Source organism: Chrysemys picta, chromosome 1 (genome assembly GCF_011386835.1).
Source record: "Chrysemys picta bellii isolate R12L10 chromosome 1, ASM1138683v2, whole genome shotgun sequence".
NCBI lineage: Eukaryota > Metazoa > Chordata > Testudines > Emydidae > Chrysemys > Chrysemys picta.
The window spans coordinates 254,325,218-254,343,759 of record NC_088791.1 but is presented as its reverse complement, the minus strand read 5'-3'; the positions used below and the strand labels follow the sequence as shown (position 1 = coordinate 254,343,759).

At 43.3% G+C, this 18,542-nt stretch overlaps 1 protein-coding gene across 5 annotated transcripts in view; it reads right to left on the bottom strand.

The window, feature by feature from the left end:
* The window catches only part of FGF14 (fibroblast growth factor 14), a 648,909-nt gene that overhangs the window by 4,469 nt on the left and 625,898 nt on the right, over positions 1–18,542 (bottom strand). For all 5 annotated transcript variants that reach the window (XM_065592262.1, XM_005303396.4, XM_065592270.1 and 2 more), the window contains one exon: positions 2,665–2,863. In XM_065592262.1, the coding sequence (XP_065448334.1) occupies positions 2,665–2,863 (199 nt within the window). The remainder of the gene's footprint in view (positions 1–2,664; positions 2,864–18,542) is intronic.

The following is an 18,542-nucleotide window of genomic DNA, read 5'->3' as shown; positions in this document are numbered from 1 at the left end:
TTAAATGGAAAATGTGACTTGTTTATAGCAGCTTTAGAAATGAAAAGCAATTGTTCTATCTCAATTTGTACAATATGGAAGAATGAGCTGTGCAGCAAAACCCCTCAGGCTTTGCACAGTCTTATTACAAAATAGTTCAATAGTCAAAACTGAATTTTCTGATTGCATTTTAAGGATTCTTGATATTTACTGGTGTACATCAAGTTATTTCTTTATCAAATGCCACGAGGATCTTATTTTAAGCATCAAAAACGAGAATGACAATATTAGAATCAAGAACTTTAATTTTCATGAAGGAAAATCATTTAATCAATCATTATTTAATTTTTCAAATTCCTCTCACAGCCTGGTTAATAGGTGGCATTTATTTCCCCCCATAAATGGCTCACTGATGTATTCACAAAAATAAATCTTATAGAGTGTTTATATAAAATTAAAACATGATGAGATTAGACAAGACTTGGTGTTCATTCATCTATACTGGTGAAGTATTTAGGATGGCTCCAGACAGCACACAAAACAGCCACTGTTCAGCTAGTATTTGTTTCTTTCTTTTTTCCTAAGATGTCTTGTAATACGTGGCCAAGAAACATTCCATAGTCACTGATCTTTGCTGGAATTTTGAAATGCAGAAAACTCCAAAACTAAATTATTAACTGAATTTATGGAAGAATTAAGAATAGCACACTGGGATTCACTAGGGTCCTAACAATTTTAAATCGCTTGAGGAAAATACACGTTCAGTTACAAAGTACCTGAATTGAGCTGCCTTAATGATGAATACTGTTAGATAATTCAATTTAATTTTCCACATCACTGAATTAGGTAATATTTTACTTACACATAAGTTGGGGGTAGCATTTATTTATATCACAGCAATGTTAAAAAAGAGATGTCAAGCAGTCAAAAGAATTAATCATCACACAAAAGATCTTGAAGAAACTACGTGAGAGAACAATCCCTTCTTCCCTGGACTAATTAAAATAGGAGGCAGTAGCATCAAAGCACTGACCTTGATCTTCAGTGTATGGAAGTTTCATAATAGATATGAAAGGCCCATACCATCATTAACTAATCAAGTACTTAACTTGTTCTAACATTTGCAATGACATAATCTAAATCTTTTTATGGCTTTTGAAAGTTTGAAATTAAATTTCTTCTCTAGAGTACATAATGCTGGGGATGATCTATGTCTTTACAGTGCACACCCATAATTGTTTTTAGGACACTTCTGTTTGCTGATTAATTAGGAACAGGATGAAATACCAATGTGACCTACAAAAATATGAAGTTAAGCACCATGTGATAGCAATACAAAGTAAACGAATTACATAGTATAGCTGTAGTCTTTGATGACTCTTTTGGGCAACATAAAATAAGTTGTTTCTAAGCCTTACCTCAACTCTTTTGATAAAGAGTCTGACCATACAAATATTAATTACTCTAATGGAAAAAGCACATCTTCCCTAAGCTGTATGTACTGTGATTCCTTTTTAAAAATATTCTGGCATTTTTCCCAATAAAAGTCTTAAAATACATCACTTTAAGTTCATATATAGGGGTTAACACATATATTGCAAGTCTTGCTGAAACACTGGGAAAGTGTTAAAGACCACTTGAACTGCGGAGCATAGAAAAAAAAATCAGGGTAAACTAATATGTGATATTAAAGCCAGTCACCTAGACCTGTTACATTTTCATTACATAAAGACAGTCCTAACACATTTAACACATGATTTAGATTTGAAATTCCTCAAAACCTTCCACACCTTGTAATTCTCAGATAACTGTAATGTTAAAAAACATGTCACTGCTGACAAAATCATTACTTAGAAAGGTGTTGGGTTTCTTTTAAGATGTTAACTAATGAAACACTTTTCAGCATTACTGAGGTGATGAGCAACAATCTGGATCAAAGTGAATGAGATTTGGAGTGTAAACAGGACAAAACAACAAAAAAAGCCCAGGTGAAAAAGTCTTGTCGAATGAGTAGGACAAATAGACAATTCTATATTCAAGACAAAAAATTAACACATTTTGCCAGATTATGCAACATCATTTTAGTATATAAGGTTAGCATGACTAAAGGTATTATTTGTTGTTCCCCTTTCCTAACCTAGCAGAATAGCTGACATACACAAAGGTGCACCATACATCAGCTGACTCAATAGTGCAGTTTGATTTAGTCTATAATAAGACCTTTGAGTTTTGTGTTAGAATGCTCTTAAATTGCAATGCTGACATTTCGTCTATTCCATTCATAACTCCAATTTCCTTAAGTATACATTATTGTTCAGAACCACTCATGCTGGTTCATGAAAGGAATATTTTCTCACTGCAATACTGACACCAACTTTTTGCTTCTACCAGAAGAATATTTTAAAAAGCAGCACAATGCATTTTAACAATAGGTTTTCTTCTAATAAAATGACCTCTTAATCCCATGAAAGAGCATTTTACATGTGCCCTTTCTAGGGCACACTGTGGTGAAGCATAATACACTCATGAATCCTAGCAATTGTCATATGGCCAGTGGGTGTGTGCCAAGCACATTCTGAAATGATAGGATAGGACCCATTCCCCCTCCTTTTGTGGTATTACCATCTCAAAGGAAGAGATGTTTTAAAATTTCAGCATATCTGGCTGTGATGGCCCAAAGCTCACCTTCCAATGGCTTGGGTAGAAAATGAGCTGCTGGTTTTGTTTTCTTCACTCTGTTTCCTTTCATGACCTGCCCTTCCTTATTAAGCCCCAGGAACCAGGCCCTACCCGACTCTTGTTGTCTGTAGAGCATGGATGAGTAGATTACATAATAATTTTCATAAACGGACTCCTTAAACTTGCACTCCGGTGTAAAAAGTTCCTGTGGGAGAAAGGGTAAAAATTAGAGCATATCCCAAAAGAGCCATGGCTGGTTGTGAGAGTTTTTCCTTATTTTTCCCTCCAATAACGCACTGGGGTTCGTATGGGAGATGATTGTGCAACTGAGCCCTTTAATTCTAATAGTTGTGGTGTCCATAGTCAATAAATAATGGTTTACAGGCTGTGAAAAGTCTTATCTGTTAGGCATACAACTAACATCCTTCTATCACTAACATTTCTTTCCCAGCCATTTACAGAGTCGTACATTTGTACCAGCATGCAGAAACTATAAACGCAGTTTCTATAAGAACCACAAACAAGATATAGGAAATCCCTAGAGTGCTGCTTCTCTTTTGCCACATGAGTCCAGGCTTCAATCAAGCTATTCCAGGAATTTAAGAGGTAGCTGTTTGTGATGCCCTCCCTTCTTCTTCCAGCGATTCCAAGTCACAGACAAGGAGAAGCAAAGGCAAAACACTTGTGCCATTCAACATACCTTTTGTATCATACTAGTCATTTTTCTAGGCTGCTGGAACAACAAAGAAAGATAATCAGGAAGGCCCAATGGAAGTTAGGAGCCAAAATACCTTTGAGGATCTAGGCTGAAATGCCTACATAACCCTGCCAATCACTTTCTTGAATATGCATGCTGTTTCCTTTGTTTAAATAAATAACACGACCCCACACACTGCCTCCCTCCCCAATATCCTGCTTCCCTATAAACCTAAATCACCAGAAAACACTACCATTTGTTTTCTGTATTACAAACCAATACATTTATCTTTGCCACCTGTTGCTCCCCTTCACTGAGGAAAAAAAGGACAGTGCTTTTGCTTCATGAAAAAAGGATCTGAACCAGGCTTGGCTGAAAAATGCTGACGAGAACTTTGAGTGAGGGGTCTTTTTTTCCCCCCTTTTTTGTTGTTGTTTTGTTTTTAGGCATGAGGTTAACCTTTTAAGCTTAGGCTTTAGAAAGCATGTTATGATTTTGTTCTACAAGTAACCACTTGTTTCCAATATTATTACTCATTATTACTTGAATAGCTATTCTTCGATAATAAATGTAGTCTTGTTTTCACTATCAATATATCTCAGTATGTTAGTGTAGTATTAAGCAAAGTGCTGGTCTCGAGTTGAATCTTGCACGCTGGTGTATACCCTTCCTTTGTGAATAGCAGTCATAGTAATTCTGTGAGTGGTCAGTGGATAAGGGGCTGGACACTGCAGGGAATTCCCTGAGTATTCGGGGGTTGGTGTGTGTCTGTTGATACCTGTACAGACAGAGAGAGGCCTATGCGGGACTGGAAGGCAATGCTTGTGCTGCCAGAGGCTGGTGGTTTCAGGCATGCTAAGGACCCGTAGTATTGAGGTGCCTCACAACTCTGGGCACCCCTAGGGAGTGTCACACATTCCTAACTAGGCTTTCAGGTATTACAGTGATTGACAACTTTGTAACTAAATAGAAACTGCAAACTGCTTGGATTCAGGAGACCTGCATTCTATTCTCGACATTGATGCTCACTTGCTGTGTGGCCTTAGGCAAATCAGTGCCTTTTTAAAGCTCTTTGAGATCTTCAGAGGAATACAAGTGCAAAGTACAAATTGTTATTAATTTGTATTATAGTGGCACATAGATGCCCTGGCCCCACGGTGTTAGGCACTGTACGCTCACACATAACAAAGATACAGGCTCTGCCCTGAAGAGCTTGCTTGCACCCTACATGTAAGGCTATACCCAACAGACAGTTTAAAGAAATGGCAAGGGTGGGGGAGGAGCACAAAGAAACAATGAGCAATGAGAAGATGCTGGTCAGCATGAAAAGTAGCAGTCATGGAAAAATCACCCGCCCAGACATTGCTGAGTTTTTTGTAGGCATCATGGTAGAGACGAGTTTTTGGAGGGATGTGAAGGAGGGCAATGAGGCAGTTTTGCAGCCCCTCCCAGGCAGGGCCAGCTCTAGGTTTTTTGCCACCTCAAGCAAAAAAATTTTTGGCTGCCCCCACCCCAGCCCTGGGCTCTCTCTTCCCCCCACCCACCCACACCTCCTGCCACCCCAGCCCTGGGCTCTCTCTTCCCCCCCAACCCGCACCCCCTGCCGCCCCAGCCCTGGGCTCCCCCCACCCGTGATGACTCTGCCCGCTCCCCCCTCACCTCCAGCCGGTCTGGCGCTGGCAGGGTCAGGGTAAGCAGCGGGGCTCCTGGGCCGTGCCTCAGCCCAGGGTCCCTCCATCCAGGGCTCCAACCTCCAGGACCGTCCGGGACCCGGGAGGGCAGAGCCGGGGGACTGCCCCGGCAGAGGGCTGAGGAGCCAGGGCAGGGTAGCCCCAGAGGCAGCGGAGCCCCGGAGAGAGGGACGCAGGCCCCGCACAACAGCGCCCCGCCCTCTATGGTCCTGCTGCTGCTGCTGCTTCTGGCCGCCCTGCCACAGTCCCTGGGCGGCTTGGGCCGCTTCATCCAGCGCTGGGGGGCTGCAGCGCTGGGGGGCAGCCGCCCTGTGGCAGCTGCAGGCGGCTCTGTGTGCCCCGTGGAGTGTCCCCCAGCCTGAGTGTCCCCCGCTCGAAGCCTGCCTGGACCAGCCCCAAGGTGTGGGCGCTGCTCCCCCACGGCGCGAACTGCAGCGGCCCCAGGGCGCCCCCTGCGCACGACGCGCTGCTGCTGCCAGGGCCGGCTCTAGGCTTTTGCCGCCGGAAGCACACACACACACACACACACAAAAATGGCCAGAATGCTGCCCTTGAAAATGTGCTGCCCCAAGCACGTGCTTGGTTTGCTGGTGCCTAGAGCCGGCCCTGCTCCCAGGCATAACGTCTGGCACAGGAGAAAATGTTAATGTCATTATTGACATTTTTTTTAAAATGGGCAATCAAGCCAGGCATCTTTTGTGGAGTGAAGATGGGTTTGACATCTTGAGATCGTATAAGAGATTATAAGTATAATAGGAAATAGACTGAGAAGGCCCGTTAACAATGAAGACAAGTAGTTTGTATCTGACGCAGTGAATAAAGTGGAGTCAGTGGAGAGACACAAAGGGTGGGGGGTGACATGGTCAAAGTGGTGAGCCAGGAAAAGATCTTTCCACCAGCATTTGAGCAGATATAAGTGGACCAGAATAGGATTTAGTAAGGCCAGAGAAGAGGAAGTTGCAATAGTCTGTATTATAAAGAATTGGTGAGCCTCCTGAACAACCCCACCCTCACCAGCATCACCTACAACCGGTCTGGACAAAGCTTCAGTCTTTTTGCTCTCATCCAAGTTCAGAGCTTGGTTATTCAGGGGGAAAGTAAAAACCATCTGGGCTCAAATGAAAGAGAAATCTTAAGCTACATGCTAAGGGCATCATTGCTCAAATTGTCTCACTATCTCCCCTAGTGGCATCTGAACATTAAACCAGAGGTGAGAGAATACATAGGACTCCACAGAAGAGAATGCTTGGTACAGTGAAGTATTGCGGTACATCTGTAGAAGAAAAGGGACGAATCATTCAGTAGCATTCTCATCTATGCTGGTTCACTGACACCTCAACTGCTGGAAGGGTCATAGGCCTAATTGAGTAGTCCATCCCTAATCAGGAAAGCACTTAAGTACTTTGCTGAGCTGATGCCTAACCACATGGAGATACAACTTCCAAACAAGAAATCATGAACAAGTGAAACAGGCAGAACTTCCATTCTGTGCCCAAAGCTGTCAGCCAGACTGTAAGATATTGAGGCAATAGGAAGATTCCCATAGATTCAGAATTGCCTTGCTGCTTCTCAATGACTTAATGACTTCACCCAAAAAGAGAAGGTTAGAGACAAAGCAATAACTGGTGAAACTGCTAACATTCAGAGCTTACGTCTTCAAGCAAGAGCCTAGCTACCACTCCTTTGAGAGAAGCTGGCACCCTGGACTCCAGTAGGGAATTGATCAGTCCTCAGCAATGGACCCAGTACTTCCCTACTGGATGTTATTAGTCAGAGAACATTACAGATAATCCAGTGGTTGTTCTATTGGTCAGGAGATCCTGAGTTAAACTACATAAGTAATCTGCCCCATGGATATTGAAATTGCTTAGGATAACAAGCATTGGTGTCTATTTGGACAAATAATAATAAAACTTATTTCTTATATAATGTTTTTCAGCAGTAGATTTCAAAAAGCTTCACAATCATTAACGTATTTATCCTCACAACAGCCCTGTGAGGTAGGGAAGCATTATTATCCCCATTGTACAGATGGGCAACTGAAGCACAGACTGGCTAAATGACCTGCACAAAGTCACGCACAGGAAGTCCATGGCAGAGCAGGGAATTGAAACCAGGCCGCTTATGTCCTAGACCAGTGCTTTAACCACTTATGTCCTAGACCAGTGCCTCCCCTCCCCTGGGACAAAAGCCCAGGAAACTAAGACAGGAAATGCCAGGTCTAGAAGGGGTGTCAGGATATACATTTAAACCACTGTCTTCTGTTAATTTTTATTCTTTTAAAAAGACCTGATATCATAAATATCACTACTTAAAGTACATAAGAGCTGCCATACTGGGTTAGACCATAGTCCATGTTGCCCAGTCTCCAACAGTAGCGCATACCAGAGTTTCAGGGGAAGTGTACATAACAGGGCAATTATGGACTGATCCACCCGTCTTCCACTCCCAGCTTCTGGTAGTCAGAGGTGTAGGGTTGCCCCAAGCATGGGGTTGCATCTCTGATCATCCTTGCTAATAGCCATTGATGGACCTGTCCTCCATGAACTTATCCAGTTCTTTTTTGACCCAGTTGTACATTGGTCAATGCAATGAGTTCCACTGGTTAGTTCAGTGTTGTGTGTAAAAAGTACATCCCCTTGTTTGTATTAAACCAGCTGCCTATTAATTTCATTGGGTGACCCTTGGGGTTTTTTTTATATTGTATCCACTTTTTCCACACCATTCATGATTTTATAGACCTCTGTGATAGCCCCCACTTAGTCATCTCTTTTCTAAGATGAACAGTCCTAATCTTTTTAGTTTCTCCTCATATAGAAGCCATTCCATACCCTAGGTAATCTTTGGTGCCCTTCTCTGAACCTTTTCCAGTGCCACTATATCCTTTTTGACATGGGGAGAACAGAAGTGCACATAGTATTCAAGGTGTGGGCACACCACGGATTTACATAGGGGCATTATGAAATTTTCTGTCTTATTTTCTCTCCCTTTCCTAATAGTTCCTAACATACTGTTAGCCTTTTTGACTGCTGCTATGCATTGAGTGGATGTTTTCAGAGAACTATCCACAGTGACTCCCAGATCTCTTTCTTGGGAGGGAACAGCTAATTTGGAACCCATTATTGTATATGTATAGTTGGGATTATTCTTTTCACTGTGCATTACTTTGCACTTATCAGCGTTGAATTTCATCTATTATTTTGTTGCCCAGTCACCCAGTTCTGTGAGATTTCCCCCATAACTCCTTGGAGTCTGCTTTGGACTTAACTACCTTGAATAATTTTGTATTATCTGCACATTTTCCCACTTCATTGTTCACCCCATTTTCCAGCTCATTAATGAATATGTTGAGCAGCACAGATCCCAGTACAGACTCTTCAGGGATGCCACTGTTAATCCCATCTCTATTATGACAGCTGAACACTTATTACTACCCTTTGTTTCTTATCTTTCAGTTAGTTACTGATCCATGAGAGGACCTTCCCTCTTATCCCATAGCCACTTACTTTTCTTAAGAGCCTTTAATGAAAGTACACTATATTAACTGGCTGACTCTTAGATAGCTACATCCTTGTTAATTTCCTCAAAGAATTCTACTAGATTGGTGAGGCATGATTTTCACTTTAAAAAAGCCATGGTTGACTCTTCCCCCAACAAATCATGTTCATCTATAGTAAAGAACAGAATTATCAGACACATAGTTTCTACCAATTTGTCAGGCACTGAAGTTAGGTTTACCAGCCTGTAATGGCCAGGATGTCATCTGGAGCCCATTTTAAAAATCAGCATTAAATTAGCTTCCAGTCATCTGGCACAGAGGCTGATTTCAGTGATAGGTTACATACTACAGTTACTAGCTCTTGAATTTCATATCAGAAATTTGTAGCCTAAGGAAATATAACTATTAACTAAATTCAGACAAAATAAATGTATTGTAAATCAATTCTCTTATTAGGCTAGGATTATAACTATCAGTGATGTGAATGTGATTCTTTTGTTCATGTACATTTATCAGTTCCTGCAATAAGATCATGTATAACAAAGACACAACCTGCATATGACAGAAACTGGCAAAGATTATTGGAAAGATTCCCCTGTATTAAAGATGGTATTGATTGCAACCTGAATTTGGCTTCACCCTGTCTCCAGATTGAAACAGAATATATAGCCACTTAGCTTACAAAAACTATCCCATTTCATAATAAAAAAGGGCTACTTTGTTTGCAACAGCCAGCAGTCATGCTGATGATCACATTAAAATATGATAGCTAGATTAGATTGAATGGTGTTTTATGGGAAAGGCAATGCACGTATTCACCACTTCCACAAACTTACTGTTTGCAAGACCAAATAAGGATGCCAACTGTGAACCTATTTGAAAAAAGTGGAACAAGTGGGGAAAACTTCATACATACACACACAAAAAGTAAATCTAGTTTCTTTAAACAATTTTCAGACTGTCAATACATAAACAGTATCATAACATCACAAGTGATACATACGCAGGGCAATGTTTATTTTGTTCTTCCATTTTTCTGATCAGCACCAAGCACTCAAAATCATCAATGAGTGATTGTGTGTCATGTAAGCAATTATCATTACACATGACCCTCATTATAAAACTCTATAAGACTCTGATGTAGGACTCTGATATATTCATAGGCTATCCAGTTTGACTTCCAAATAAATTAACCCTGATTAGAACCTGAAATGAGACCTTCAGTTCCTAAGACAGAATCCACTATTATGCATGGCTATGATTCTATGATGTGAGAGAATATGAAAGGCTTGGGGAAGCAGCTTTGAAAAGTCAAGTAATGTTCGAGAGTAGAACTCACAATTCTGCCTGCCTGGCATTCATATGCCATATCTACAGCAACAAAATTTCATAAGAATTGCGGGACAAGTGGTGACTGTCTTGAGGAATGGAAGAAAAATGAAGTTTAAAAATATTAGAGATGGGTCATATTTGCAAAGTTTGGATGTCCATCTGAACTGTTACAGGTTTTTGGCTTGCACCTAGTTTTTTCCAGGACTTTAGCAGTTGCAGAGATAAATTGTTTTAAAGCTGCAGTGTAAACACCAACCAGAACTGTTTCCTGTCCTTAAATATAAAACATCTCTTGACTCATTTATACAATCTGATTACGGATTTCTGGTCTGAGTGAGCCTGACACATAGCCAGTGTATGTCTACACTGCAATGTAAACGTGTCACAAGGTGCCTCTGTTGTCACCTGGTGAACCTTGTTACCCGGGGTTCTTTTAACCCAAAGCTCTCAGTAACTTTTACTCTGTGCGAGGTGGTGTCAGGAAATAAATCAGGGGAGACACGGCCGTCCGACCGATAGATGGCTGGTACAAACAGGGCAACACAAGAGTGCTTTCACTTCAAGCTAAACTTTACTTAGTCTCAAGCACATACACACGTCTGCAACAGATTAGTGAAACACCCCCAACCCTTGATAATTACCGAAGCTGAGTGTGGCTTTCGAGTGGCACCGTGACAGGCTTCAGCTGGCCAGGCTTCCGTCTGCCGGTGAGGACCCTCAGATGCGTCCCTGAAGAGCCCCTCCTGAGAAGTCCAAATACCTCAAACTTTCCCCCTTTATTTATACATTAGTAATACAATGACATATCCCTTAAAGAAAACTTGCTAAGCAAGCAGGGTTAAAAGTCAGACACCTTATGATTGCCAATTAACCAGAGATATTTTTTTTCCAGAGTGTCCAGGCTTTTGGGCCCTGACAAACATTCCCGGGGTCACATATAAACAGACTTCTTGTTTTTCTAAAATACATGCATCAGCAATTTTAACACTCTCAGCAGGAAGGGCGCGGGGTCAAGCTGCCCTGTCTGTGGCACCCGAAAACCCTTCCCCTCCTGTCTGGTTACACTGAGGCTGCTACATGACCAATTTACGACCTGCTGACTTAGCTACTTTTAGCAGTAAGCAAGAATGGTTCAGTATAGCCTGCTAACTTGACTACTGTTAGCAACACACAATAGTGGTTTAGGCACTTTACTGGTTTGCCAAAAGCTCCCTGAACAAACCTCACTGCCTGACTAGTTCAGATAGATTCACAGTCACAAACACACCGGTACCAGGCTGTTTCTCTCTCTCTCACACACCAAAGTGAGTATTTATTCCTCTCTTACATAGTAATACCCTGCAATGATGGCTTACAGCAAGGGTAGGCTTCCCTGCAGCCATCACTTCCCAGCCCAGGCTCATCCTCTGAGCCTCCTTCTGAGTCTCTCCTTTACTGTCCCTTGCTTCCTGTTTCCTGCCCTTATATTCTTCCCAATTACCCATTCTGATCTGATCACCGATCTGCAAGCGCACTGTCAGAAAGCCTCCTGTGTTTGCAGTGGAGAGTGAACTGACCAAGCCTTTTGCAAAGTGAGCTGCTTCCTGGTAACATGCAGGTTGAGCAGTAAAGTTTTCCAGAGGGCACCACTTTCCTAGGGCTAGAATGGGACTCTGGGATGTGGTTACTTTGACTTGGATCTCCGCACTGCAGTGTGGATGCCAGAGTCCTAGGTTTCAGCACTGTTCAGAAAATTCTTAACATAGGGTTAGAATGTGTGTAGATGTTCAAGCCTAGGATTCCCTAACATGGGTCAGCTGACTCAAGTCCCAGTAACCCTGGGCTTACATTGCCGTGCAGACATACCATAAGACAACAATAACAGGGCTTGTGTGCATTATAGGCAATGTTTGCTTGTGCTACAAGGAAGAGATTTTTCACAAAAAACAGTAAGCAATCCAGTCTGTCTCACTCAATCACTTCTACTCAGGCAACCATGCTTCATCAGCTTGTAGATAACACCACGGTCTAGGTTTGCAAAGGTCAGTGCCAAGGAAAAATAGGTCAGCAGCACTAAGTTCACAGGCTAAAAGGAAAGACAAAGAAAATATCTTCAGGAAAAAGCCACTAAGAGAAGAAGGAAATCTCATTCAGGGCACATTTACCCTGCAAATCCAAAACAACAAAACATGCAGCAAGGAGTCTCAGAGTCCTGGGCTAGGTCTACACTGGGGGGGGAGGGATCGATTTAAGATACACAAATTCAGCTACACGAATAGCGTAGCTGAATTCGACGTATCCTATTCGACTTATCCCGCTGTGAGGACGGCGGCAAATCAACCTCCGCAGCTCCCCCGTCGACGGTGCTTACTCCTCCTGACGAGGTGGGAGTACACGCGTCGATTCGGGAATCGATTTATCCGTTTAGATGAGACGCGATAAATCAATCCCCGAGAGATCAATTTCTACCCGGCGATCCGGGCGGGTAGTGTAGACTAGCCCCCTGGTGTCAAACTCATAGACTTTAAGGTGAGACGGCTCACACTAAAGTGCTAAAAATATCAGTGTAGACATTCAGGCCTGGGCTGGAGCCCACGGGCCAAGATCACCCTCTTCGCTGGATGTCGCAGTCTGGGCTCCAGCCCGAGTGGGAATGTCTACGCTACTAGTTTTTGCTCCATAGCGTGAGCCCGGGAAGCCCAAGTCCATTGACGCAGGCTCTGAGACTCGCTCCCGCAGGTTTTGTTTTTCTGTAGACTTACCATTACCCATCCGTTTAACAGTTCTAACTACAGTTAAGCCAAGTTGTACAAATTTAAATTAAACTCAGGTGTGGAGTTAGCCCTTCCAAGCGACACCAGAATCTGTTACACAATCTTCTCCAACCATTTGCAGCCATTATTGTATACCTGCTCTTCAGACATTAATGCCTTAAATAACATTAATTGCTGTGAAATGGGGCAAAGCATTACAAAAATGACTATAGGAATTACCAAACATTAAAGGGAGCCATTTCCCAGACGTTCTTACTCTGCACCATTAATGGGATTTCAGAGCCTGCTCATCTGTGTCACATTACAATTTCTGTGAGCTGAGGAAAATTGCAACTATATTTTGCAACTGAATTACCTTTACATTAATATTAGCCACTGCTGGACGACATGACATGGTGTAGTGGATTACATGAAAGTATGCATATGGAGCAGGGACTATGGCACCAGGGGAGGGGAGGTGTTGAAAAATATGGTCCAGCTGGGGCAACCCTCACCACCAGCACACTCCTAGGGTGACCATATTTCCCAAAGGGAAAATGGGACACCACATGGGACTGGTCCGAGCCGCTCACCCAAGCCCTCCACCCTCCCCTGTCTGTGGGGCTGGCCAATTCCCTTCCCCCCTTTTCCGACCCTTGCACATGGGGCTAGCCCCTGTCCTGCCTCCTCTCCAACCTGTAGGAGGAGAAGCAGCAGCCAAAGCAGGGACTTTTGCACATTCACAGCATGCTCTACAGTTCTGACTGGACTTTCTCTGCTCTGTGCTGTTTGCTCCAGCCAGGCCCGCCAACGGGAGTGCAAAGGGGGCATTTGCCCAGGGGTCCGGGCAATTTAAAAGGGCTCGGGGGCTCCCGGCCACCGCCGCTGCCTCAGAAGTGGTGGTGGGGAGTCCCGAGCCCTTTTAAATCGCCTGGGTGGGCCACAGGGATCCTAGGCACATGAGACCACTCTGGCCCCGTGCTTTGGGGGGCCCTGAGGGCCGGCACGATTGGCCAGAGAGGGCGGTCCCAGAAGTGACAGGTTCATCACTTCTGCCCTGGGCCCCGCCCCTCCAGGAACAGCCTTGGCCCTGGGGCCTGGAATTTCCATTGGCGGGCCTGGCTCCAGCCCTCCCTCTTCCCCAAATTACTCCATCTCAGCTTCATTCTACATCTTTCCCCACCTCACCTTCCTTCCTGCTTAGCTGATTCCCTTCTAAGCAATACAATCCCTCCCTACACACACACACACACACACACCCTTTAAAAATATGGAACTAAGACTATGTCTAGACTACAAATTACTTCGGGATAACTGACGTCGCTTGGGGTATGTGAATAATCCACACCCCTGAGTGACATAAATTACACTGACCTACGTGCCAGTGTGGACAGCACTATGTCAGCAGGCAGCTTCTCCTGCCGACATAGCTACTGCCTCTTGCAGAGGTGGGAGTCATTAAGCTGACTGGAGAGCTCGCTCCCGTCGGGCTTAGAGCATCTTAACCAGAGGTGCTGCAGCAGCGTCGCTGTAGCATAGATGTAGCATACCATGCTATTTGCTGGCATTACACTGCTCACTCTGCTTGTGTTCGATGCCTTTCTCCATCCTGTGTCTGTCTTGTCTGTTTAGACCAGAGGTGGGCAAACTACAGCTCACGGGACTGTCCTGCCCGGCCCTTGAGCTCCCGGCCATGGTAAGGGGGTGGGGCGGGGTTGGATAAGGGGCCGGAGGTCCCAGGGCCAGTCCGGGGACAGTGGGTGGTTGGATAGGCGTGGGAGTCCTGGGGGGGCCTGTCAGGGGGCATGATTGTGGCTAGAGGTTGGAGCATTCAGGGAACAGGGAGCAGGGGGGGTTGGATAGGGGGTGGAATCCTGGGGGGGGCAGTTAGGTGCAGAGAGTCCTGGGAAGGGGCGGTCAGGGGACAAGGAGCAGTGGGGGTTGGATGGGTCAGAGGTTTTGAGGGGGGCAGTAAGGGGGTGGGAAGTCGGAGGAGGCAGATGGGGGTGGAGGCCAGGCTGTTTGGGGAGGCCCAGCCTTCCCTACCCGACCCTCCATGCAGTTTCGTAATCCTGATGTGGCCCTCAGGCCAAAATGTTTGCCCACCCCTGGTTTAGATGGTAAACTCTTTGGGGGCAGAAATCATCTATTTCTCTGTGTTTCTCCAGTGCCTGGTGCAGTGGGGCCCCCATTCCTGGTTGGCCTGCAGACACAACCACAATAAACATGATTAACTAATAATATTTATTTGCAGGCTACAGTAAGGAGCTTTGCTAATCTAGCAATCCTTAACCATAAACAGTAGGCCAACTTCAGAGGCATTTTGCAAGGTGGTGTAAATTAGACACTCATAGCCCTACTTATACCCACTACGTGATATGTGAATTTATGTAAGAGTCTAAGTTCATATCATTTACAAGATGAAGAGCTAGAAGAAGGTGTAAGAATATGCAAATTCATTTAAGGAGTGGCCTACTTTAGCTTACATATTCTTACCTTTGTTAGTTGCTTTTCTTGCTACATCCCTCCTTCTGGCTCCTCAGTGCATAAATTACACTAGCTTAAGAGTTAACACTCACTCAGTAGATATGAATCAAGATGTGTCTAAGTCACTAGCAAAAGAATCCTTCTGCCAGTATAGCTTATGTCATTCAGGGATGTGCTGGCAAAATAACTCCTTTTGTTGGTATAAGCTGCATCTCTACTAGAAGTTTGCTGTCATACCTATATTGGCATAGCTATGCTGGCAAACGATATCTACTGCAAGCCCAAAGATTAGTGTAATGTACTTATTTGGTTGGCTGGGAAAAGGTGTACATTATATCAGTGTAGGATCCCTTGTGACTCATTTTAGTTTGACCCACTGTACCTAATCAGATAAGCTGCTGATGGCCAATAGTTATTGTAACTAATAAATGGATTTTTCTTTATTTCCAGGACAAGTAGGTGACTAAGATCACCGACTCTGAGGTAAGGGAATGCCAGCTCTTACTTTCTAGCAGTTACACATTTCAGAAGAAATCCAGGCATCCCTTGTGTCTCTCTACCTAACCTTTGGCTGCTGACAGTGAAGAGCTCTTATGGATATTGGACACATCTCCCGCATTTCCTGTGACACACTGTCCATTGGCATCTCCAGGGCATTCTTTGGGCTGGGGGCCAAGTCCCTAGATTGTCCACCATGCTTGGGGCCAGCTAAGCTCAGGAAAGCAAACAATGCACCCTTTCCCAATGAGGCAGCTATATGCTGGATGACTGCTCCCTCCTCCTGGACTGGAGAAAACGTGTACCCTGGAGAAGACCAGCTTCTGCCTTTTAAAACCTTTAGCACTATGTGAGGTAACTGTTCCTTTGCCAGCTTCCTCATGTGAGCACAGACCCTTGTCAGGTGACTTCATTGTCAAGATGTTCCCACTAAACCAGTTCTTCTGGGCAGGGACCAGTTTTGTCTAGGGTGACTAGATGTCCAACAATTGGGTACTTAAGAATCAACTGCCTTATACTGTTATTCTTTTGCCACCAGCTTTGGCATTCTCAATCCAGTACAGAGGTAGAATCATAGAATATCAGGGTTGGAAGGGACCTCAGGAGGACATCTAGTCCAACCCCCTGCTCAAAGCAGGACCAATCCCCAGACAGATTTTTGCCCCAGATCCCTAAATGGCCCCCTCAAGGATTGAACTCACAACCCTGGGTTTAGCAGGCCAATGCTCAAACCACTGAGCATAGAGAAGGCAGAAGGCTATACATTCAAAATGGAATTTTCAGCCTGACACAGACACACAGTGCTCATGATCTCACACAGAAATCAATAAATTGTACAGACATATACCCCATTCATCAAAGATACTCATTAACTGTCCTAGATAGCCGCATATTGATCTTGGAGCAGTTTGATTCTATTTGCTAGCAACCTAAACCTAATGATAAGAAATGTACAATCAGATGACTTTAATTCTTTTAATCTACATCTGAGGAATGGTGACTATATAAGGAAAGATGGTGGCTTCTTTCTTTTTTTTTAATCTATAACACTTCAATACCAGAAGTCTCTAAATAAATCCTATTGCTTTTCAGCAGAATTCAATATACAACACTGCATGCAATACATTTTTGCAAATAGGCTTAGCTGTGGTGTGCATTTCAAAGAAAGCAATGAAGTTTTGTATGAGATTAGTTCTAGTGTTGCCTGGCAATGAATTTACATCACCTATATTCCTGAGAAATGGACAAGAAAACAAGTTTCATGTATGTCAACCTGACATTAAAACAATACATTAACTGTGGACTTGAGTGGGTTGATTTCAAAGATTAATTGAGCCAGAAAATATATCAAATATATCACTATAGAACTGTATATGTAAAATTCTTGTAGGTCTAGAATGAGGGTTAAAGAGAAGCCACCATTTCTAGTTCTGTAAATCCAGCCCCCTCTTCTTCAGTGGCAGAAGAAACACAAGTACAAATAGATATGTACCCCATATTGACATGTAGTCAAGGATAGCTGTGCAAACACTTGGCTGCAAGAAGACAGTTTTTGCCTATGAAAAATTGCCTGATGATGTTATATAAAATATAAAAATGAGATGAAAATGGCAAATATTTGGATTTCAAAATCCATTGAAAATACAAATCTTAACCAGATTAGCCATTGAGAACCATTTTGCACTGCCATGAGAAATGTATGCACCAAGAACGCTGCCCACAGACAAAGAAATGGAAGGAAGAATGGACGGTGCAGGAGGCAGGTAATAAGATTTAGAGTTTTTCACACCTAGAACGTTGGTATATATTTAACTCAAGTCAGTGACTGAAAGTTGGCACCTTCTGATATCTGCTTATGGTCTGTGAAATTACTTTGGTGGTCTCAGTCGCCTCTCGAAAGAACAGATACATCACAAAAGCCAGCCCCATAGCTGGGACTAAGTGGCAATTCTTTTTTGCAGTGTCAGCCTAGAGACAAAGGACTGAATGGGTATTGGGTCTGAAACACTGCAGAAAGCTTCTACTGCCTCTACCTGTAGAGTACTGGTTCTGTGTATAGCAGAATTCACTCCAAGCTGGTCAAAACTGCATCTTTCACAAGGAGCAAATTAATGCACAACATTGTTTGCTTGTTTTAAATGACATCGTAATAATATATAAGAAACTGCTCATGTATGACTGTAACGTGTCTCTACAGATGAATACATGGAATCTTTCCTTCACAAAAGATAAATCAGACACCCTTAAGGTGATACCTGACCATCTTTTACAAGAGGTATTAAAACCAATTGAATTCGTTTATCAATTTTCATTATTTAAATAATTCATTACAAATAACTATTTTAAAACAAAGCCTCAGTAAAAGGAAAGTATTTCCCTGAAACAGTCAACAGAATAGGAGAGGGCACAGTCCTTGGTTACACTTGATGAAAAATTTTCTTCCTAGAGATTTCAAGTTGTGTTTTGGCAGAAGAGATTGAACCCCTGTGGACATGAGGGGTTGTACAGGTCATATAGGCCCAGATCATAGATTTGCCAGGCCACTTATGCCCAGAACATTAGATACACCCGAGCTCCAGTCAGCAGACCTGACAGGGAGACAAATATGGCTTTTCATTGGGCTCCCAGCCTTACTGGTGCTCAAATTTATGTTGATTTGTAATTACCCCAAACGGGATTGTAAGAGTTTAGCATGCTCCAGCCATGCTCTCTCCCACACCGACACATCCCCTACACTAGAGGGCAAACATGTAAAACTGGCTATTGCCATTATATATGTAATTTATACCTGTTGTAAGATCCCTTTATACTACCAGAGACGAACTCATACTACCATGAGTGTGCTTTGCACCCACTTTTTGATATGCTAATAATAAAATACATTTAAAGAGCAATTATCAAACTTGTATGCGCATCTAACTTAAGGATGCCAAGTGTGAAATCTGGGC